We start from the raw sequence: 23,048 nt of genomic DNA on the forward strand, positions 1-23,048 counted from the left end.
AAACCCTTGATGGCCCAACGACAAAAAAAAAAAAAAAAATTAACGGAAGGAGGAAGACTCCTAATCGGAGTCTTCTTCCTCTCTGTTTTCGATGAAATCGGACTCAAGGAGTCTGGCTAGGGTAGAAGACCTTCTCTATAAAACCCTCCTTCCCTCCCTTAAGACTCTCCACCGGCGATCTTCGAGCTTGATCTCTTGATTTCTTCCGTTGAAGCCGTGACCTCTCATACTCATGCTCGTCAGAAATTGGAGCCGACGATGCTGCTGAAGCTTGAGGTAAGCCCTTCTCCTCCTTCCTCTCTTCCTTCCTCTTCTTTCCATGGCTTCGTGCACCCTCGCCAGCTTTCGGGATTGTCGAAAAATCCATGAAAAAGAGTGAATCCTGTTTTGCTCTGTTTCGGGATTGTCCAGAATACTGCAAACATTTATAGATTATCTATTTTATCAAAAGAGATGCATCATCATATGTTAAATAAGTGAAACAATTTTATTCAACGATTGTTTCATATCTTATCTTTCCATTTTCTTCTATTATCACATCATCTTTAATCCTTTTCTTTTTTTGGCTTTGGCTTTGGACTACCAGGATCATGCGACGATCTTTTATTCGGATCGATTTCTGTGATTTTCCTCGGATCGAAATATTCATGATCTTTCTCGGATCAAGGTGGCCATGATCTTTCTCGGATCAAATCATTCATGATCTTTCTCGGATCAGATTCTTCATGATCTTTCTCGGATCGAATTCTTCCACACATAAGCCTGTGGGAGGCTGTCCCAGGCATAAGCTCCTGGCAGGCTATTCCACATGACAAGGTCAGTCCAAACCATATTTCTCTTTCTTTTCATTTTCATGAAATTATAATATTTGACTTCATTAATCAATTCAAATTTTGCAGTGTAATAAATATATCATACCCATATAATCATGCCATCAATCGCTGATACATATGTATTGATATAACATACTCTTGCTCAAAATCACATAAATAAATAACAGTGTCTCAGATATAACAATTTCATCGATCTCAAATTCAATGATGCAAAATCAATGAGATAAAACCAACGGTAAAATAACATATATAATAATGATCATATACCCAATGATAAAATAACATATATAATGATGATCATGTACAGAGATTCTTACCTTTACCGATGACTGATCCAAGCACCAAAAATCAAAGTTCTTCTTTGATTTATGAATGTCTTTAACAAAATAATCCACTCGATATCATATGTAGACAATTATCTCTTCATAACCCTAATCAATATAAAAATCGTATATGGAGAAAATTATCCGATAATCAATCCTAATAACACAAATCTAGGACCTTCTCAGGATTAACCAAAATTAGGATTTGTCTAAGTATCTGAATCCTCCACTGATCCATAAGAATTCTAGAGAGAGAAAATCCATGAAGAGAGAGAAAATTCTAGAGAGAGAAAGTAGAGAGAGAAAGTGAGAAGAGAATCTTCGTATCCTTCAAATAAGATAATCATGATCGAGATCATCAGAGGTCCTATCAGGGTGACTCAATATGAATCAAGTGTTTTAAATTTCGAATAGGATCGGACTGGGATCAGATCTACTACACGAATTTCAGAGCAATCTCAGATCATCTTATTTTCATCTCAAGTTTATCCTAGGGTATGTCATACAATCAAAGAGAGAGTAGAAAGATTCTAGAGAGATAAAATCCACAAAAAGAGAAAAAGATCTGGAGAGAGAAAATAGAGAGAGAATCTAGAGAGAGAAAATCGAGAGAGAAGGTAGAGAGAGGAGAGAGAAAAGAGGAAGAAAGGAGGGAGAAGAGAGAGAAAAAATTCTCCCTCTTTTTTTTTTATTTTTCTTTTTCTCTTTCTCTTTTTTTTTCTTTTTCTTTTCCTTTTTTTCTTTTCTTTTTCTTTTCTTTTCCTTCTTCTTCTTCTCTTTCTTTTCTTCTTCCCGGGCTTCCTTTGGGCCGAAACAGGGGACCGGCAAGTCCCCTCCTTTTGAGTTCCGACCGACGGCGTAGCCGGTATGGGGCGGCCATCGGCAGGAGGGGGGGCGACTCGCCGACAAGAGAAGGGCCAAACCGATGGTCGGCGGTGACCACCGGCGTCGGAAATCAAAGAAAAATGGGCAAAAATAGAGGTTCTTCCGCAACAAAATCCGGCGACTCCGGTCATCGGCGAGCGTACACACCGGTACGGGAAGAAAAAGGGAGAAGAGAGGAAGGGGAGGAGGCTTACCTCCGACGCCGGCGAGGCTTTTCCGGCGAGCAATTGGACGGGCACAGGGATGGGTCTCCGTGGTGGTTTTTCGACGATTGTCGCCGACTGAACTTAGGATCTTCGATGGAAGGGAGAGAGGAGGATTCTCCTCCTTAAATAGAGCCAGAGGAGGGGCTCTTTCCGACTCCGATTGGGAGCCGGTGAGAGGAGGAAAAAGACTCCCTTCGGGAGTCTTCTCCCCTGTTTTGTTTTGTTTTTTTTTTTTTATATGGGCTGTGGGCTAAATCTGGGCCCAATTTGGGCCGGGGTGTTACATTCTCCCCCCCTTCAAATAATTTCGTCCTCAAAATTAAGTTATGTTGTTTGAGGTACATATTTCAAAGTATCCATTCTTCATGTCATTCTCAAGCTTACGATAATGTCATATACATTATTTATTTCTCATTATTTTGTTATAACAAAAATTATTTGAAATCTCAAACTCATCCCTTCTTATTGATTTCTCAATTTTTTGAAGAACTGTAATATTTTAGACTTGTATTAATATACCACCATTATTTGTCTAATACATTTCACTCGAAATTCATAATTATCTCAGACTACCCTTGATAGAAAAATAAATAAAGATCAAACATCGGGCACTCTTCTCAATCATTGATTTCTTTCTTCTTTTGACCTTCCAACAAATTTTATATGTAGACTCTCATCTTAAGAAAATCTCAATCTTCTATATCAGTCCAAGTAATAATATTAAATTTAAAAAAAATATGAGATCTATGTCAGGACATTCTAAGTTTGAACTAATATCAGAACTATCAAGCTGTTAATAAACTTAAAATATCTAAAATTTCTTGGCATTATCTACAATGAAGCAGCCTACTGACAAAAATTATCTGGCTATGATCAGATTAGATCAAAATTTATAGTATCCTTTCATTATCAATAAAATCCTTCCTTATTTGCAACTAATGTATTCCATCATAATATCTTTTGATTTAAAAAATTAATATTTTTAATCAATTTAATCCACCATGCTTTTGCTGCGCATTCTGATCTTAATTTATCAAATTATATAAGTCTATCAAAGATAAAAATATCCTCATATGTTAGATCAATCCAGGATAGATCTAATCTTCAAATTTCATATAAGACTTAGGGCAAAATTTTAAGTTTCTTTATCTTTACTACCTTCGGATATAGCATATAAAAATTAAATCTTGATCTACTTACTATATTTGAAATCATTGCATAAGTTTCATCACTCCTCAAGAATCCAACATGTCTAGAATCGATTGGAGTTAACCTTAGATTTACCTTACAATCATTTAGATAATTTCTAAATCAATCTTCCTTTTTAAAAGAATTAATTCTAACTTGACAAACTAGAAGAACTCAAGCCAACATCCTTAAGTAGAATCAACTTGATTATTTCTTATAGAGCTCCCTTCATGACAACCCTTAATATTAATCGATAAATCCATACAAAATCTTGTCCCTTGTATAAGTCATTCAAAATTTAACACTAGCAAGATGTCTTAGTTCAATTTAAAAAAAAATTCAAACTTTGACTTGAATAATTAATACACTTCATCATCTTCAACAATCACAAGAAAAATTAAAAAAAAATCTAATCCAAAGATAGTAATACGAATTATTAAAGATTTCATCATAACCTATATATCATACTCTGATAAAATAAATTTTCTTCTTTAATTTAACAACAATATCAAAATACTTTTGATCCACTTAGAAAAATAAACTTTTGACTTGAAATTCAATTCAACTTGAAAGATCAAGGAATTATATTCAGAATATGATATTTTGAGTAACCAAAGAATTCACCAAAATATGTATCTCATATTCTCATAATAAAATTCAAGTATATTTTTTCATCTAAGATTGAGTTTCATATATGATCATCTTATAGGTTCAATGCTCAAAAATATTTCTCTCTCATATGATGAAATTTCTTCTTAGACCATACCCTAACTTCCTTCTGATAAATTTAAAATTTATAATGTTTAGATAATTAACATCAAAATCAGAAAAGTTATCATGATTTCCATCCATATAAGTTTAGCATTCCAAAATCATCGAGTATACTCAATATAACATATCAATACCTCCCACTTCCTTCTAAGGTCAACTCTTCTTATGTTCAGGCCACCCTACTAATTGGAATCCAAGATATAACTCGTCAATTCTATTATAGATATCATATGCCACTTATGCATAAATTTCATCTTAATATCTATTGATTCGAAATCTAAATATTGAATCTTCTCTTTTATACCTATCATGTTCCTCATGATCATAACCTAAGTTCGGATATCACTAAAATTACAATTCTGAATAATTATAACCTTAAACTCAAATACCACTTAAATCATATTTTCTAGTGATCATAACCTAAACTCTAATATCATTATATCATACCTTTAATGATCATAATCTTAAACTCTGATATTATCAATCATACTCTATTGATTATAATCTCAAAATTTTGATATCACTTATATGATAATCCCTAGTGACCTTAAACCTGAGCTCTAGTACTGTTCTATCATATTCTCTGATATCACTCTGTCACATCTTATTGATCATGCATAAAGTTTTGATATCACTTCATAATCCCTAGTGACTTAAACTTAAGCTCTAATATCATTTTATCAAATCCTAATCACTTATATCATAATCCCCAATGATCATAACCTAAACTCTATAATTACTCTGCAATATTTAAATCACTTATATTATAATCCTTAATGATCATAACCTGAGCTCTGATACTACTTTGTCACATCCTATTGATCTTACATAAAGTTTTAATATCTCTTCATAATTTCTGATGATCTTAAACCTAAGCTCTGATACCATTCTGTCACGCTCCGAACCCAACACCCGGATCGGATACGTGATGGCCGCACACTCCTTAGAGCAAGTCCTAAAGAATATGCAAGGTCAAAATAAATCATTACAATCTTAACATCCATAACAATTAATTTCAACAATAATTCATAAAACCTGCATAATTACAATTTAAATTTCTTCAATCCTCTGATTAGGTACTATGACACTCTATCTACACATCTGCTCACCCACAATCCAATACCATAGCCAATCATAAGCATCCTGTATCTCTGAGAAGAAAAAGATAGATGAAGAGGTGTGAGCTTTACAGCTCAGTAAAAATTTTCATATCACACCAATATAATAATATAATCTGAAAATAAAGATAAACAATAACACATAAAAATCGATGTTCACTGTCCAGAATATGCAAACATTTATAGATTATCTGTTTTATCAAAAGAGATGCATCATCATATGTTAAATAAGTGAAACAATTTTATTCAACGATTGTTTCATATCTTATCTTTCCATTTTCTTCTATTATCACATCATCTTTAATCCTTTTCTTTTTTTGGCTTTGGCTTTGGACTACCAGGATCATGCGACGATCTTTTATTCGGATCGATTTCTGTGATCTTTCTCGGATCGAAATATTCATGATCTTTCTCGGATCAAAGTGGCCATGATCTTTCTCGGATCAAATCATTCATGATCTTTCTCGGATCAAATTCTTCATGATCCTTCTCGGATCAAATTCTTCCACACATAAGCCTGTGGGAGGCTGTCCCAGGCATAAGCTCCTAGCAGGCTATTCCACATGACAAGGTCAGTCCAAACTATATTTCTCTTTCTTTTTATTTTCATAAATTATAATATTTGACTTCATTAATCAATTCAAATTTTACAGTGTAATAAATATGTCATACCTATATAATCATGCCATCAATCGCTGATACATATGTATTGATATAACATACTCTTGCTCAAAATCACATAAATAAATAACAGTGTCTCAGATATAACAATTTCATCGATCTCAAATTCAACGATGCAAAATCAATGAGATAAAACCAATGGTAAAATAACATATATAATGATGATCATGTACCCAATGGTAAAATAACATATATAATGATGATCATATACAGGGATTCTTACCTTTATCGATGACTGATCCAAGCACCAAAAATCAAAGTTCTTCTTTGATTTATGAATATCTTTAACAAAATAATCCACTCGATATCATATGCAGACAATTATCTCTTCATAACCCTAATCAAGTATAAAAATCATATATGAAGAAAATTATCCAATAATCAATCCTAATAACACAAATCTAGGATCTCTCTCAGGATTAACCAAAATTAGGATTTGTCTAAGTTTCTGAATCCTCCACTGATCCATAAGACTTTTAGAGAGAGAAAATCTATGAAGAGAGAGAAAATCTAGAGAGAGAAAGTAGAGAGAGAAAGTGAGAAGAGAATCTTCATATCCTTCAAATAAGATAATCATGATCGAGATCATCAGAGGTCCTATCAGGGTAACTCAATATGAATCAAGTGTTTTAAATTTCGAATAGGATCGGACTGGGATCAGATCTACTACACGAATTTCAGAGCAATCTCAGATCATCTTATTTTCATCTCAAGTTTATCCTAGGGTATGTCATACAATCAAAGAGAGAGTAGAAAGATTCTAGAGAGATAAAATTCACAAAAAGAGAGAAAGATCTAGAGAGAGAAAATAGAGAGAGAAGGTAGAGAGAGGAGAGAGGAAAGAGGAAGAAAGGAGGGAGAAGAGAGAGAGAGAAAATTCTCTCTTTTTTTTATTTTTCTTTTTCTCTTTCTCTTTTTTTTTTCTTTTTCTTTTTCCTTTTTCTTTTCTTTTTCTTTTCTTTTCCTTCTTCTTCTCTTTCTTTTCTTCTTCCCGGGCTTCCTTTGGGCCGAAACAGGGGACCGGCAAGTCCCCTCCTTTTGAGTTCCGACCGACGGCGCAGCCAGCATGGGGCGACCATCGGCAGGAGGGGGGCGACTCGCCGACAAGAGAAGGACCAAGCCGGTGGTCGGCGGTGACCACCGGCGTCGGAAATCAAAGAAAAATGGGCAAAAATAGAGGTTCTTCCGCAACAAAATCCGACGACTCCGGTCGCCAGCGAGCGTGCACACTGGCACGAGAAGAAAAAGGGAGAAGAGAGGAAGGGGAGGAGGCTTACCTCCGACGCCGGCGAGGCTTTTCCAACGAGCAATTGGACGGGCACAGGGATGGGTCTCCGCGGTGGTTTTCCGACGATTGCCGCCTACTGTGCTTAGGATCTTCGGTGGAAGGGAGAGAAGAGGATTCTCCTCCTTAAATAGAGCCGGAGGAGGGGCTCTTTCCGACTCCGATTGGGAGCCGGTGAGAGGAGGACCTGTTTTGTTTTGTTTTGTTTTTTTTTTTTATATGGGCTGTGGGCTAAATCTGAGCCCAATTTGAGCCGGGGTGTTACAACTAGGATTGACAAAAATGTGACATGACCTGTTAATCCAATCCGTGTTTGATCTGTGATAAGCATGTTTGCATTTAGGCTAAACAAGTTAGTGTCATACATGGTTGACCAACTTAAATAGTTAATAATTGGACCAGATTCAGGTTCCAGCCCCTTGATCTGTTTTATCCACTACACCCATTTGATAATTGGGTTGGATCAAGTCAAGTAGGTTACATGTTTATTAAATAGGTTAATAAGTTATATAGGTTATATAGTTTAACAGATACATAGATTAATATATAGGTTAGCAAGTTTAGGATGTTATCTATTTATTAAATAGGTTAGATGGATTGCGTCGAGTTATCTATTTATTAAATATGATATGTTCAGATTTCAAATTCTAATCTATTTAATAAATAGGTTACATCAAAAATTAGAATTTTCTAATATGATCTACAATCGATCTGACTCGTTTATGATCCAATACAATTACCATCTCTAATCTAGATCTGGTTTTGGATTTGCATGTAGGAAGTTGCTTGATCAATAAGCTGGGATGCCGTTAGGAGGGATTCCTGATTGGCATTCAAAGTGCCTTTGGAAATATTTCCGACATGCAATCATGAGCGATCGTTCTGTTTGAATCTTTGACCAGGTGTTTAGTGGTGATAATTTTGGTCAATTGTATAGTGTTACAATCACTTATTGGATTTAATTTAAAATGATAGTGGAAAATGTAGACCGTAGAAAATTTTGTACAAGGGATAAAAAGGTTGCTTTGTCTTTCTTAATAGAAAAATTGAACTGAAGCATAATATGTCCTTAAATTAGTTATGCAAAGTCTGAAACAGCTTCTCTACATATGAAAGCAATCTCAGGACAAGTCCCAAAGCTTCAAGACTGCCAAACTCCTAGCAGCCATCGTTGGAAGACTCAGATTCAATTTTACATTGAAAAAAAGAGGAAAATTCAGCAACTGATTATATTCACGCAAGACACTTGTAATCCTAGCATACGCAGGGAAGAAAAAAGGATTCGATGATTGTAACTACTAGTTGAGATCCACACGCATGGCGACCAAAATTGGGTATTCCAGTGACCAAAGATTTTAAGAGGAAATCGGAAACGGCTCTAGGGAATAAGAAAAAGGATCCGATGATTGTAACTACTAGTTGAGATGTACACGCAAATGCATAGCGGTCAAACTTGGGTAATAACAGCGACCAAGTCTATAAGAGGAATCCAGGAAATGTCTCCAGTGGTTAACGATGACTCACCTAAAGTTATTTTAATTGAAAAGAGGGAACTGCTATAGATGCCTAAAGACATAGCCACCATGGCATCAAATTTGTGAGGGCAAGGCAAGGTGCATGGTAGATTAGGAGAAATCATTAGGTAGACTCGTTCTAGCGTAGACAAAGCCAATAAAAAGTTCACACATCCATTGATTGTTCATTAATTGCTAACTCGTAGGTTAGGTGCGTGAGGCCGGGACCCATGCATCAGAAAGGTCTACCTAGAAGAGTGCCACTTATCGACGAATGCTTGTGAACGCAAAAATCGTGGGTGCAACGAAAGCAATGGGACTTATCAGAGCGAGCTCTTCTTCAGTGTATGCACTGCCGTTGTTGTCACCAGTGACATTTTTTTGGTTCGTGGTGTGAAGGGGTGGACGACTCTGATATTTATTTGCATCAGCATGTTGAATAACAGAACAACACCGCTGCAAATGACGCTGGCCTTTCTAGACTCTCAAGAATGGTCGTGGTTTGCAACTAGTCTGGTACCCTGGTCCTCATTCTAGTATAGAAGTCAATATGGTGCTCCAAAGTCCAAAAGCTCATGCAATCACGGAGGCACCCAAGCCGCCACCCGACAGGCCACCACACTATATCTTGCTCCATTTCTCTCCTCGCAGATTCGCACCACCAACTTCCATCAGTTGTTTCACTAGCCTCTGTTTTCATAGTCCCTCTCTTAAACCTCCTTTCATTCACCAAAGCATATGGATGTCTCTCCTGGGCTTTCCGTTTCTACTTTAGCTTTAATTCTACTCTTACTTCCTCCATTCCCTTCAATATTTGTGGAATCCGCCTCTTTCAGCAATATCACAGACAAGGAGGCTCTACTATCTTTCAAAGCTCTTATAGCCAGTGATCCATCTGATATTCTATTTTCGTGGAACGATAGCACTACGATATGCCAATGGAGCGGAGTTCGCTGTAACAACAAACGCAGAGTCTCTACCTTGGATCTAAAAGGTCTCCAGTTGAGTGGTTCCATTAGTCCTCACATAGGCAATCTTTCTGCTCTTCAGTTTCTCTACCTACAAGACAACTATTTCACTGGGAACCTTCCTGACCAGTTAGGTAATCTGGCTCACTTGCAAACCCTGAACGCAAGCTCAAACCTCATTGGGGGCGCCATCCCTGCAAACATAAGCAAGTGCTCCAATCTCAGCACCCTCGACTTAGCTGTGAATACAATCTCCGGTAAAATTCCCACTGAGCTTGGACTGCTTTCCAAGCTTCAAGTCTTGAAACTAGACCAAAATCTTCTTACAGGAAATATCCCACCATCCATTGGAAACCTGTCATCCCTCACCACCCTGAACTTGGGCACCAACACTATCAGTGGATCAATTCCAAGTGACTTAGGCCGCCTTCAAAATCTTCAGGAATTACAGATATCGATAAATAATCTCACAGGTACTGTGCCATCATCTTTGTACAATGTTTCATCTCTAGAAACTTTTGCTTTGGCATCAAATGATCTGTATGGTGAAATTCCGAGTGATGTTGGTTTTCGGCTTCCTAATCTCTTAGTCTTTCACTTCTGCATTAATAAGTTCACGGGGCAATATCCACCATCACTGCACAACGTCACCAAGATCCAGAGCATTAGAATGTCTCATAATTTTCTTGTTGGGTCTGTGCCTCCTGGGTTAGGCACTCTCCATGATCTCACCATGTATAACATCGGTTTCAACCTATTTGTTTCCTCGGGTAGTAGCGGGCTAGATCTCATTACCTCCTTGACCAACAGCTCCAAACTTGAATTTCTTGCCATTGATGAAAACCATCTAGAAGGCGCGATCCCAGACTCTATCGGCAATCTCTCCACCAGTCTAGCAAAATTATATATGGGAGGGAATCGGATATACGGTAGCATTCCGGCATCCATTGGAAAGCTTACTGAGTTAACCTTGCTAAATATGAGCCACAACTTGATCTCTGGAGAAATTCCAGCTGAGATTGGCCAGCTTAAGGAGCTTAGGATGTTGAATTTAGCTGGAAATAAGCTCTTTGGGAAAATTCCAGCGGCCTGTGGAAATTTAAGCATGCTCATTGAGCTTGAATTGTATGGAAATGGATTGGAGGGAACAATTCCAGCCACATTCAGTGAGTTCCAGCGGTTACTGTCGTTGGACCTTTCGAGCAACAAGCTCGGTGGGATCATACCCAGAGAACTATTCACCCTCACCAGTCTCAGTTCTCTCATGAATCTATCCAAGAACTCGTTGACAGGGCCCCTGCCAGATGACATTGGAGGATTAGAAAACCTCATTGCACTGGACCTCTCAAATAATTTGCTATCTGGAAATATTTCTGACTCGATCGGGGACTGCACGAGCATGCAAGTTCTTTCCATGTCCAACAACTCTTTCACCGGCCTCATTCCTAATGCAATAGGCAACTTGAAAGGCTTGCAGAGCCTAGACCTTTCCTCCAACCACCTATCAGGGTCCATACCGGAAAGTCTGGGAAAACTTCGGTCACTTCAGTTCTTGAACCTCTCTCAGAACAATCTCCAAGGAGAGATACCGAACGAAGGCATCTTCCTAAACCGCTCTGCTGTCCATCTCGAAGGAAATGCTAAGCTTTGCATGTCATCTTTGTGCCCTCATTCCTCCAATCGAAACATTTCAAAAGCACTTCTTGTCATAATTATTGTGGCTTCAGCTGCTCTTGTGATATTCTTCCTTGTGGGTCTGTATTGGGCGTTCTTTATCAGAAGAAAACGAAGTGATCCCAAGGTTGCCACGGCAGGCTCAATTAAGGCGCAGCACCGAATGGTCTCTTATGAGGAGCTCCGTCAGGCGACCGAGAATTTTGATCCAAGAAATCTTATTGGAACCGGTAGCTTCGGTTCTGTGTACAAAGGCGTCCTGAGAGATGGAATGGCAGTTGCAATCAAGGTACTAAATCTCGCGACCAGCGGGGCTTGGAAGAGCTTTGTAGCTGAATGTGAAGCTCTAAGGAATGTGAGGCACCGCAATCTTGTGAAGTTGGTAACGTTGTGCTCTAGCTTGGATTTTGGAAACAATGACTTCTGGGCTCTGGTGTACGAGTTCATGGGAAATGGAAGCCTGGAGGATTGGATTAGGGGCAGGAGAAGGCACGAAGGTGGTGGTGGGCTGAGTGTTATTGAGAGGTTGTCAATTGCTACTGATGTCGCGGGTGCTATGGACTACTTGCATAATGACTGTGAGGCTCAGGTGGTGCACTGTGATCTTAAGCCAAGCAACGTGCTTTTGGACGAGGAAATGACTGCAAAGGTGGGGGACTTTGGGCTGGCCAAGTTGCTGGTTCAGATGCCTGAGGGGCAAGTGTCCACTACAAGCACAAATGGGCTCAAAGGGTCCATTGGGTACATACCACCAGGTCTCTCTCTCTCTCTCTCTCTCTAGTTTCTGCCACGGTAATGGAATGCGATCTCCCACAAAAAATTTCCTGAAAATATTACTATATTATTACTGTTTCGACACTATTTTTTTTATTTATATTCCTGCATATCAGTCACTGGATTTATGGTAGCTTTCCTTGTCATTATCATTACTATTATTTTTTTTTTGAGGTGGATCGGATTTTGTTACAGCTTTCTCTTTTAGTCTATACTTATGGACCGATTTTTTGATTTCTTGTTCTCTAAACGAGTCAATCTGTATGAGTACATAAAGTGGTGGTCGTTAGCTATATAAAAACATTCTCTGATCTTACAAGTATATAGACATTGATAATGATTGTCCAAGACAAGTTACAAAAAGTGATCATGTAATCTGTTGCGGCCAATCGTCTCGTCGTCCGATCACCGGAGGACGTGCACCTGCAAAAACGAGAAGTCCACACTGACCGGAGGCGGCTCCGACGGGGACCCTCCGACGGTCAAGTCAGAGAGGTGACTAGGCAACAGTGGAATGAAGACAGAGAGCTCGATCGAGAGAGAGAGAAAGAGAGGGGAGAGGAGCGAGACTGTGATTTAGGAGTCGAGAAGTGGGGGGAGCGGATCCCTTACACTGTTGCCTTCCCCGATTTATATAGTGGAGCACGGTATGGCGCCGTCATTAATGGCGCAGACAAGTGAGGAATTGTCAACTCACTGTAGATTGTCAGAGTCACCGTGAAAGTGTCATGTCGCCGTGGGGCTGTCAAATCACTAGGGTTGACAAAGCCCTAGGCGGGACAATGCCCCTAGGTGGCAGCGCCGCATGTCGCTGTCAGAACTGACAAGGTCTGGCGGTTGTACGGCGATCAGAGGAGTTGACCGACCCTAGGTCGGTAGCCAGCTGAGTGGAGTTGGGCTCCTCCGTTGGTCGGCGAGTTTTATGTGAGTCGGCCATCAGACCTCCCGGTTCAGTCGGTCGGAAAGGGCGCGCCTGACATATCCTCAGTCGGTCGTAAGCCGAAGATTGGCCGGTGATGGCATCAGTCGGTCGGTCCGACTGTCAATCGGTCGGTCGGTCCCTCCGGTCGTAAGTCGGTCGGTCGGTCCCTCCGGCCATCGGTCGGTCGGTCGGTGGGTATTCCCCAACAGTTGCCCCCCTCCACTCCTGAGTCGGGCGGTGAGCTGGCCGATGCTTTTATTTGGGCAGCAACCCTGGGCGAACAGGAGTGGATTCGTCGTATGCCAGATTCCGACCGTACCGTGGGTTGATCCGATGTCAGGCGTCTCATAAATGCCAAGCGATTTGGACGTCTAGTCGGTGTCAGATGTCACGTCGGCGTCAGGTGTCAGATGTCACGTCGGCGTCAGGTGTCAGACGTCGCGTCTTGTCGTCGTCAGACGTTACGTCGGTGTCAGGAGATCGGGCACCGGACGATACGGTGTCAGACGATCGGATATCCGACGTCGATCGTGGGAGCGCGGGGCGCTGTCAGGCGTCCCATCGGGAACGCGAATCGGCGCGGGCACATAAATGCGGAACCGCGTCCCCGCTTGCCGCGTGTCGAAGGTGGTTGGCCGGCGCTCCCCTCATTCAATATGGGCGGTGCGGCCGTCCTGGGATGGGGCGCGCCGAATCCTTAGGCCACCCGGAAGCCGCCACGTGTCGCTCATCCATGGAGCTTCGGTCGGCGCAGAGAAATCTCGACCGTCGGACGGCCCTATATATATAAGGCCATCCGGACCCAAAACCTCACTATTGCCATTTTGCTGCCGAAACTCTGTCCGGGCGATTTCTCAGTCGTCGCGGGCAGAGCTTTCTTGCTTCCAGAAGAGTTCCTCTGGTTCGTGGTCTCTCCTTCATCCTCCTCTTCTTCTTCTTCGCCTCTCCTTCTTTCTCTTCGCTTCTCCTTCTTCTTGTTCGGTTCCGGTATAATGGCCGGGAATCCGACTCGGGGTGCTCGGTCGGGAAATCCGACTGACGACTCCCGGTCGACTCCGAAAGTTGAGGTTTCCTCACTTTCGGGGCCGAATGTTGATCGGCTTCGGGAGCAGTATTGCATCCCGGAGCAGTTTCAACTATCCACCCCAGGGGCCGGCGGTCGGGTTAACAGCCCTCCGCCCGGCCAGCTGGCGCTGTACGTCGAAGACCTTCGCGCGGGTCTTCGGCTCCCGATTCCGGAGTTCGTCCGAAATCTGTTGAACTATTACGGACTCTGTCCGGCGCAGCTAGCGCCGAACTCCGTCCGTCTCATAATCAGTTTTGCGCTGTTGTGTCAGCTCTTGCCGACCAACCCTCGCATTTCTCTCTTCCGGGCCTTCTTTGTGCTCCGACCCCACCCTAAAGCCCGAGGGTGGTGGCTCTTCAACCCCCGAAAGGGCCTTTCCTTCATCACTGGTCTTCCATCGTCCATCCATGGGTGGAAGAACCAGTTTTTCTTTGTTTCTTCTCCATCCTCTTGGGGCTTTCCCTCCCACTGGGGCGTGCCCCGAACTGAAGCCAATGACAACAGCCGGGTGGAGGCGGACGACCGGAAGGACTTCCACCGACTAAAAGATATGTCGGTCCCTAAGCAGAGGGAGCTTGTTACCGAACAAGCTCTCTATGACGCCGGCTTAAGCTTGGTCCCCCGACTAGGTATCGCCCGATCTTCCGGTCTCCTTTTCATCCGGCCCTTAGTCCGGTTCTTTAATTAACACCTTTGTCGGTATCGCAGGGACACCTTCAAGAATGCGGCCGACAGACGCTGAGATTCGGCAATTCGCGACAAGGAAGAGGCCAGCATCGGGGGCCGGACCTTCGCGCCCTCCGAAGAGGCCTACTCCAGTGGCGCCGATCGTCGAAGCGTCGGTGACCGACCAATCGGAGCCCGTCATTGCGCTCGCGGCTCCGACGGCGCGTACGGAGGAGAGACCGGCAGAAGAAGCGGCCGAAGGAACGTCGGCGGCATCACCGGAGGCGGTGGAGCCGGATGTCGTTCGGAAAATCGAACATCATCCGGCGGCGTCTGTGGCCGCAACGGGGGGTGCTGGTTCTACTTCGAGCATCCCCTCGCTGCCGGTTCCGTCGGTCGGGGCGACCGATCGAGGGAAAGCCCCGATGGACCCCGCAGACGAGACAAGGTCGGGGAGCCGCTCTGTGCCGCCCAGCGCACAGTTCCCCGAAGGGGCGTCAGCGTTGGCCGACCACAACCTGGCGAGGAGGTTGTGCCAGGGGATCCTCCTCCCGGCCGACGTGGAGTCGCTGAGGTCTCGGCAAGTGACCGAGATGCTGTCCAAGTTCTATCCGACCATGGTCGAGGTAAGCTTTGCATCACCTTCTTTTTCCTTAGAGATTTTTCTCATTATGTGATCCTGACGAAGCACTTGCAACGGCAGCTAATCTACACAATGTCGGAGCTCGAGGCCGGATACCGGAGGTTCGGTAACGTCCGGGCTGCTTGGAAGGAGAAGTTGGCGGCGGAAGCGATCGAGAAGGCAATGTTGGTCGACCATCTACAGCAGTCGGCCGACCGGGAGGCCAAGTTGGTAGACGAGGTCTCCCGGCTCGGGTCCGAGCTAAGGTCGGCCAAGAAGGAGGCCAGACACAAGGGCCGGGCCGTGCGTCGTCTGCGGCACGAGCGGGATGGCGTTGCCGCCGAACTCCAAAGTGAGCGTGAGCAGCTTCGGGTTAGCCTGGAGAAGCTTGCTAAGGCTGAGGAGGAGCTTTCGATCACCCAGGCCGACGCCGACATAGCGAAGGCGGAGGCAGAGTCGGCGAAGGACGCGCTCAGCAGGGGGAAGAAGAGGCAAGGTCGGCGAAGGAGTCGGCCGATCGGGCGGTTGAAGACTTCCGGGCCTCCGACCAGTATCGGGAGGAGATGCTCGAGTCGGGCTTCGCCTCATATCGGGTGGGGTACGAGGACGATCGGGATGCGGTCCGGGCCTTGTACCCGGAACTGGACCTCAGCAGCATCGTCCCACCAGGGGTCGAGGATGAAGCCACTGAGGAGATGGTCGACCGGCCATCGGGAGGCGTCGTCGCTGCGGAGGAAGCCGTCCCGGAGGAAGCGGCGCCGACTGCCAGTCCCCCGCCGACCGAAGGACCAGCTTCAGCCATCGACCCAGCTCCGATCGTGGCCGACACACCAGTCATCCCTGATCTTCCGTCGGTCGAGGAGATCGACTCAGATGGGTGATCGGGCCTTACCGACTTTCTTTTGCTTTTTCTGTTTTTGAAATACTTGTAATCGGGCTTCGACCCGACTTTGTACACTTTCTTTGAATGAAAACTTTGAATGAAAACTTCTTCCGCTTTCCCTTTGTCTACTTCTTTCAAATGTATGGTTGAATGCCTTAGTGAGTCACTAACTTGTGTAAGTCGCTAACTCACATAAGTCGGTAGGACGTTCTGCAACTCGTGCCGCTACCAAGGTGGGGTAAGTCCCGACTTTGGATCGGCTTCTGATAGTCAGGGTTGTCAGTCGGGCGCGTCTGTTAAGTCGGGAGCCGACCGAACCTTGCAAAGGTTCGGTAGTCGGGCCTCCGCTGTCGCGTTCAGTCGAATGTCGTCCGGCGCATTGTCGGGGGAACGACAACAAGTCGGATCCCGATGCTCTGGCGTCGGGTATTCATGCTGTGTCTTTCGATATATGGTGGTAAGCCGAATATCGTCCGTCCGGCCGTGGCTCGGTCGGTAGGTAGTAGATGCGACTAAGGTCGCGTTGTGCGATAGACGGTGGTAAGCCGAATATCCTTCGACCGACCGTAGCCTGGTCGGGAATCGCGACGTCAGTCGCGTAGGCATTTCGCCTCTCTTTGGTCGGGGCCCGATCAGCTTGCTAGCCGACGGTTTGGCCCGAAAGTCCGACCGTAGAAGGAGCGTTAACTCCCGTCAACGTAGATGCATCGGTCCTAGCAAGAGTCCGATGTATCGTCGAAGGTCGAAGGAGTGTAACTCCCGTCCATAAGGGTGCATCGGTCCTTGTAAGGGTCCGATGCGTTACCGTCGATAAGGTCGTCGGCTCCAGGTGGATACTAAGTCCGCATTGGTATGTCGGGGCTTGGCCTTAGTGAGCGCCGATCATTAGTCGAAGAGTTAAAACTCCGAGATTTCAAACCGAATTTGTATTCCGGCTATCGAATTACAAAGTTTATGGATAGTACAACTTCAAGTTGTCGGCATTCCAAGTTCGGGGAATGGGTTTCCCCTCAAGGGTCTCCAGTCGGTAGGCTCTCGGACCATAAGTGTCTGCTACCTTGTAGGGTCCTTCCCAGTTTGGAGCCAACTTCCTTAGTCCAGGGGCTTCGACACTTCTGCCTTCCTCAAGACCAAGTCGCCAGGCCTGAAGAGCTTCGGTCTGACCTTGGCGTTGTAATACCGAGCGACCCTCTGTCGGTACGAAGCCATGCGAATTTGAGCCTCGTCTCGCAGTTCGGGGAGGAGGTCTAGGTCGGCCCTCCGACACTCGGAGTTGCCCGGCTCTTGATACTGCTCGACCCTTGAAGATGGCAGTCCAATCTCGAGCGGGATCATTGCCTCCGTCCCGTAGGCCAGGCTGAAAGGCGACTCCCCGGTCGGAACGCGGGGGGTCGTTCGGTAAGCCCACAGAACGGAGCCTAGCTCGTCGACCCAGAGGCCTTTGGCTTCGTTTAGTCGGGTCTTGAGTCCGTGGAGCAAGGTTCGGTTGGTCACCTCGACCTCGCTGTTGGACTGGGGGTGCCCGACTGAAGTCAATCGGTGCTTGATATGGAACCTGGCGCAGAAGTCTCTGAAGTCCTGGTTGTCGAATTGCCGTCCATTGTCGGTGATGATGGTGTGCGGCAATCCGAACCTGAAGATGACGGATTTCTGGATAAAGTCCTCCATCTTCCGCTCGGTGATCTGCGCCAATGGTTCGGCCTCCACCCACTTGGTGAAGTAGTCGATGCAGATCCTCCACTTTCGTTGGCTTTTTTGACCATGACAACATTGGCGAGCCAATCGGGATACGTGGATTCTCGGATGAAGCCCGCTTCGAGTAGCTTGTCCACTTCTTCGTCGATGGCCCTCTGTCTCTCTGGAGCGAATGACCTTTTCTTCTGCCTCACCGGCCTCATCGTCGGGTCGATGTTGAGTCAGTGGGTTATTGTTTCTGGGGGAATGCCTGACATATCTGCTGCCGACCAAGCAAATATGTCGGCATTGACCGTCAGCAGCTCCGTCAGTCGTCGTCGTTCGGGGTCGGGCAGTCGGGACCCGACCCAAATCCTTCGATCCGGATTTTTCGCTATCGGGACCGCCTCGAGCTGCTCGGCCGGCGAACCTCGTTCTTCCTCCTCCCGCTGGTCCAGCTTGTCGATTGTCAGGGAGCCCCTCGACTCGTCGCTTTGAGCGGAGATCTGGAAGCATCGTCGGGCGAGCTGTTGATCCCCGCGCATCTCTCCGACCCCATTTTTGGTCGGGAACCGAACGAGAAGATGGTACGTCGAGACGATCGCCTTGAGGGCGTTCAGTCCGGGTCGTCCAAGGATGGCGTTGTAGGCCGAAGGAACTTGGACGACCGCGAAAGTTAAGTGGACCGTGCTTTGCCGTGGTTCGGTGTCGGCCGTCACGGGCAGGGTAATTTCTCCCTCTGTCGTGACGGCGTCTCCGGCAAAGCCGATCAAGGGCATGGAGACCCTCTTAAGTCGGTCAGTTGACAGTTGCATCTGGGAGAAGGTCGAGTAAAACAAAATATTTGTCGAACTTTCATTATCAACAAAAATTCGTTTTACATTATAATTTGCTATTGTCGCCGACACAACAACAGCATCGTCGTGGGAGTTTGGATGCCCCGAACGTCATCCTCCGTAAAGGTGATTACGTCGTCCGGGCGTGGCTTTTTCGTCGGCTCCCCTCCCGCAGGCGTCCCCGGGCCCAGCCGCTTGGAGATCATGTTGATGACTCCGACCGTCGGCTGATTGGTCGCCGCTTCTTCAGTCGGCTGGGGTCGTCGATCGGCAATTGGTTGGGTCGGCGGACCCTTCCGAAATTTGCCGAGATACCCCCGGTGGATGAGAGCTTCGATCTCATCCTTCAGCTGGATGCACTGCTCGGTGTTGTGGCCATGGCCTCGATGAAATCGGCAGTACTTCCGACGGTCGAGGCCTTTTGCCTTCAGAGGCGGAGGCCGTCGCAGGTATTCTTCCCCCTCGATCTCCATTAAAATCTGTGCACGAGGAGCGGAGAGAGGAGTGTAGGAGTCATACCTGGGACGTGCCGGCCTCGGGGTCTGTTGTCGGGGTGACTTTTGGATTCGTCGGGGTGGCGAGACCCGACTATCGGTCGGGGGCCTGCTTGGTTCGACCGGTTCCCGACCCTTCCTCCGCTTCTCCTTCGGGCCTCTGAGCTCGGCCAAACATCGGTCGGATGCTCCTTCATCCGCGCGCATATACTTGTATGCGCGCTCCAGTAGCTCGGCGTATGTCTGGGGGAGGGTCTTGTCCAGAGAGTAGGTGAATCGGGATGCCCTCAGACCCCACTTCATGGCTGAGATAGCCATGTCTTCGTTGAGGTCCCGGACCTCAAGCGTGGCCATGTTGAATCGCGCCACGAAGTGTCGGAGCATCTCATTTTCCCCCTGCTTGAGGGAGAAAAGGCTGTCCGACGTTTGCGGCGGCTTTCGGCTGGTGCTGAAATGGGCCACAAACGAGTGCTCGAGCTGCCCGAAGGAGTGGATACTTTTCGATCGGAGACCGGAGTACCAGGCCCTGGCAACCTTGCGGAGCGTAGCGGGGAAGTCGATGCAAAAAAGAGCGTCGGTTGCCCCTTGGATCGTCATGAGAGCTTTGTAGCTCTCAAGGTGGTCGATCGGGTCGGTGGAGCCGTCGTAAGGCTCCACGTGCGGCATCTTGAACCGATTGGGAATCGGTTCGTCGAGAACTAGTCGGGAGAGAGGTTGGGCGGTCTGAAAGTCGACGTCGTTCGAAGACTTCTGGCTGTCCATCTGCAACTGCGCGAGCCGGCGGTCGATCTCCTCGAATCGGCGCTCGTAGTCATCCTCCCGTCGGTGCTAGGAGACCCCAGGAGTGGAGTCTCCAGAAGATTTCGAAGGGGAGGGGGACGGCGTGCGCGGTCGCTTCTCCTTCCTTGCCCGTTCCAGTAGGGAAGGAGAAGGCTGCGGAGACCGTCGGTCATCGCGCCTTGGCCGTCCCTCTTCCTCTCCGTGGGAGCGCTGTTGGGGGCGCTCGCGCGGAGGCGACGGGAATCGGCGCGGTCGTCGGCGGCTACTCCTGGAAGGCATCGGGCGGGCCGCCGGTTGTTGCTGGAGGCTTTTGATTGCGTCCGTCAGTACGGTCATCTGCCGTATGATGGCCGCGATCTGCGCCTCCGTGGTCACTGCGGGGCGTGGAGAGCTGGGCTCCGCCGCGGACGGTGGCGGGGAGGCCTCTTCCCGACGGGAAGAGCGCCTCGCCGACCCGATGACCCTCGATCGTTGGGCTCTTGTCTTTGTCATGCTGCCCCCCTACCTGGCGCGCCAATCTGTTGCGGCCAATCGCCTCGTCGTCCGATCGCCGGGGGACGTGCACCTGCAAAAATGAGAAGTTCACACTGACCGGAGGCGGCTCCGGCGGGGACCCTCCGACGGTCAAGTCAGAGAGGTGACTGGGCAACAGTGGAATGAAGACAGAGAGCTCGATCGAGAGAGAGAGAGAGAGGGGGAGAGGAGCGAGCCTGTGATTTAGGAGTCGAGAAGTGGGGGAGCAGATCCCTTGCACTGTTGCCTTCCCCGATTTATATAGTGGAGCACGGTATGGCGCCGTCATTAATGGCGCAGACAAGTGAGGAATTGTCAACTCACTGTAGATTGTCAGAATCGCCGTGAAAGTGTCATGTCGCCGTGGGGCTGTCAAATCACTAGGGTTGACAAAGCCCTAGGCGGGACAATGCCCCTAGGTGGCAGCGTCGCATGCCGCTGTCAGAACTGACAAGGTCTGGCGGTTGTACGGCGATCAGAGGAGTCGACCGACCCTAGGTCGGTAGCCAGCTGAGTGGCGTCGGGCTCCTCCGTTGGTCGGCGAGTTTTATGTGAGTCGGCCATCAGACCTCCCGGTTCAGTCGGTCGGGAAGGACGCGCCCGACATATCCTCAGTCGGTCGTAAGCCAAAGATTGGCCGGTGATGGCGTCAGTCGGTCGGTCCGACTGTCAATCGGTCGGTCGGTCCCTCCGGCCGTAAGTCGATCGGTCGGTCGGTCGTTGGGTATTCCCCAACATAATCTTTTTTTTTTATGGAAATCGTGTAGTTTATATTTCATCAAAAAAATCATATATATATAGTTTATATTCATCTGCATGTCAACCTGTAGTTATCCTAACCGAACCTTAGGTATGATTCAACTCTGATAGCTTTTATTCAAACTGGGTCTTCCAAATCTCTGTACTTCAAAATTTTTTTCTTTTAACCACATATTTCTTAAATGAATGCGCACATTGTTACATCCTACTAGTATTGCTAATGGATGCACACATACCACATTCAATGTTCTTAAACGTAGTTACAAGATTAGGGGTCTAATAGTCCACAAAATACAAAGAAAATTTTTCTGAAGAAATAGATAGCCAGTTTCTACAAATTCATTAATTTGCTGCAAATTCAATAATTGAGTATCCCCTTTTCATATGGTAAAATTCCCTTCAGATAGTGAATATATTTTAGCATTTTAATGGAATTTTTCTCCACTAATCATGTTAATTTGCAACTTTGTAATGGTATATATGCAGAGTATGGATTTGGTGGAAAGCCATCAACCAAAGGCGATGTATACAGTTATGGCGTCCTTCTCTTGGAACTTCTTACAGCGAAAAGCCCCACTGACGAAAGCTTCGTAGGAGGCATGAACTTGGAGAAATGGGTACGGGCTGCCTTCCCGAACCGCACGATGGAAGCTATAGATGCTCATCTCATGATTAATGTCATTACCCACGAAGGACAGCAGATAAGCCCAGAGAAACAAGCCGAGTGCTTGGTCTCGATGGTCAGTGTCGGACTATCTTGTGCCACAGAATCAGCTGAAGCTCGGATTACCATGCGTGATGCTTTTCATCGATTGAAGGGTGCTAAAAAAACTTTGCTTAAGCCTGATGCTGCTAACGAAGCATAGGTGATGAAGCACAGATCGTGATGCATCACTGAACGCTATTCAGTGCTTGATGCCTGCCATTAAAAGATGGATGGATGTCAAAGAAAACGATATATAATGGCGACCATCAAGCACTGCATAGCGCTCTGTGATTCAACTCACACTACGAGGGATCCTAACTCTATATAATGATGGCTGCTTCCTACATCAAGGTGCAAGCTTAAGGGTTTACCTGCTACTATCAACAAAACTTGTAGGTTTCATATGACGAGTGTCACGAGTTATCATATGTGAAAATCCATGAAGTGTAAATAGCCAAGGGTTTGCAATGGATTAAAATAAATCACTCCAACTATGTAGAAGTTATACCTCTATAACGTGGGCCGTGTTTGTGCCATCCTATTGGAATGTAAAATTAACGAATCCTTCAGCTACATCTGCATGCTAAGAATGTTGCCAAGATCTAACCCGCAATGTTCCAGTTGCTGCTTTAGGCTGTGTGAGTCTGGATTTTTTTGCCCCCTCCCCTTTCGATACCATTTTTTAATGCTTTTTTTTGGGTACAATTGCCACTGGGCAGCAGAAAACAGAGAAACTAAAGAACTAAACACATAAAAAAGAACTAAGGAAGTCTAACATAAGCACAACCAAAAGCATCAGAATGCAAAATTTGAGCAAAATCCGAGTGAGGATAAATTTGAGTGACGAGTGGGAAGACCATCACGGCTAGCTGATACGCCCACTTGAAAATTTACCCAAAATGACTTA

The 23,048-nt window shown here is 45.9% G+C and overlaps 1 protein-coding gene across 1 annotated transcript; it reads left to right on the forward strand.

Annotated features, from left to right (window-relative positions):
• The first annotated feature begins 9,475 nt into the window (after positions 1 to 9,475).
• Positions 9,476 to 22,708, forward strand: LOC105043569 (receptor kinase-like protein Xa21). The gene is made up of 2 exons (XM_010921138.4): positions 9,476 to 12,201; positions 21,922 to 22,708. Exons 1-2 carry the CDS (start codon positions 9,543 to 9,545, stop codon positions 22,299 to 22,301), a joined length of 3,039 nt encoding a protein of 1,012 aa, XP_010919440.1. The 5' UTR covers positions 9,476 to 9,542; the 3' UTR covers positions 22,302 to 22,708.
• The last annotated feature ends 340 nt before the right edge of the window (positions 22,709 to 23,048 follow it).

The sequence above is a fragment of the Elaeis guineensis genome, chromosome 4, assembly GCF_000442705.2.
Source record: "Elaeis guineensis isolate ETL-2024a chromosome 4, EG11, whole genome shotgun sequence".
NCBI classification, from domain to species: Eukaryota; Viridiplantae; Streptophyta; class Magnoliopsida; order Arecales; family Arecaceae; genus Elaeis; species Elaeis guineensis.

Coding starts and splice junctions, on each gene's coding strand:
- LOC105043569 (XM_010921138.4), top strand. CDS start 9,543: ATGGATGTCTCTCCTGGGCTTTCCGTTTCTACTTTAGCTTTAATTCTA. Junction 12,202..21,921: donor CATTGGGTACATACCACCAG/GTCTCTCTCTCT, acceptor GTATATATGCAG/AGTATGGATTTGGTGGAAAG.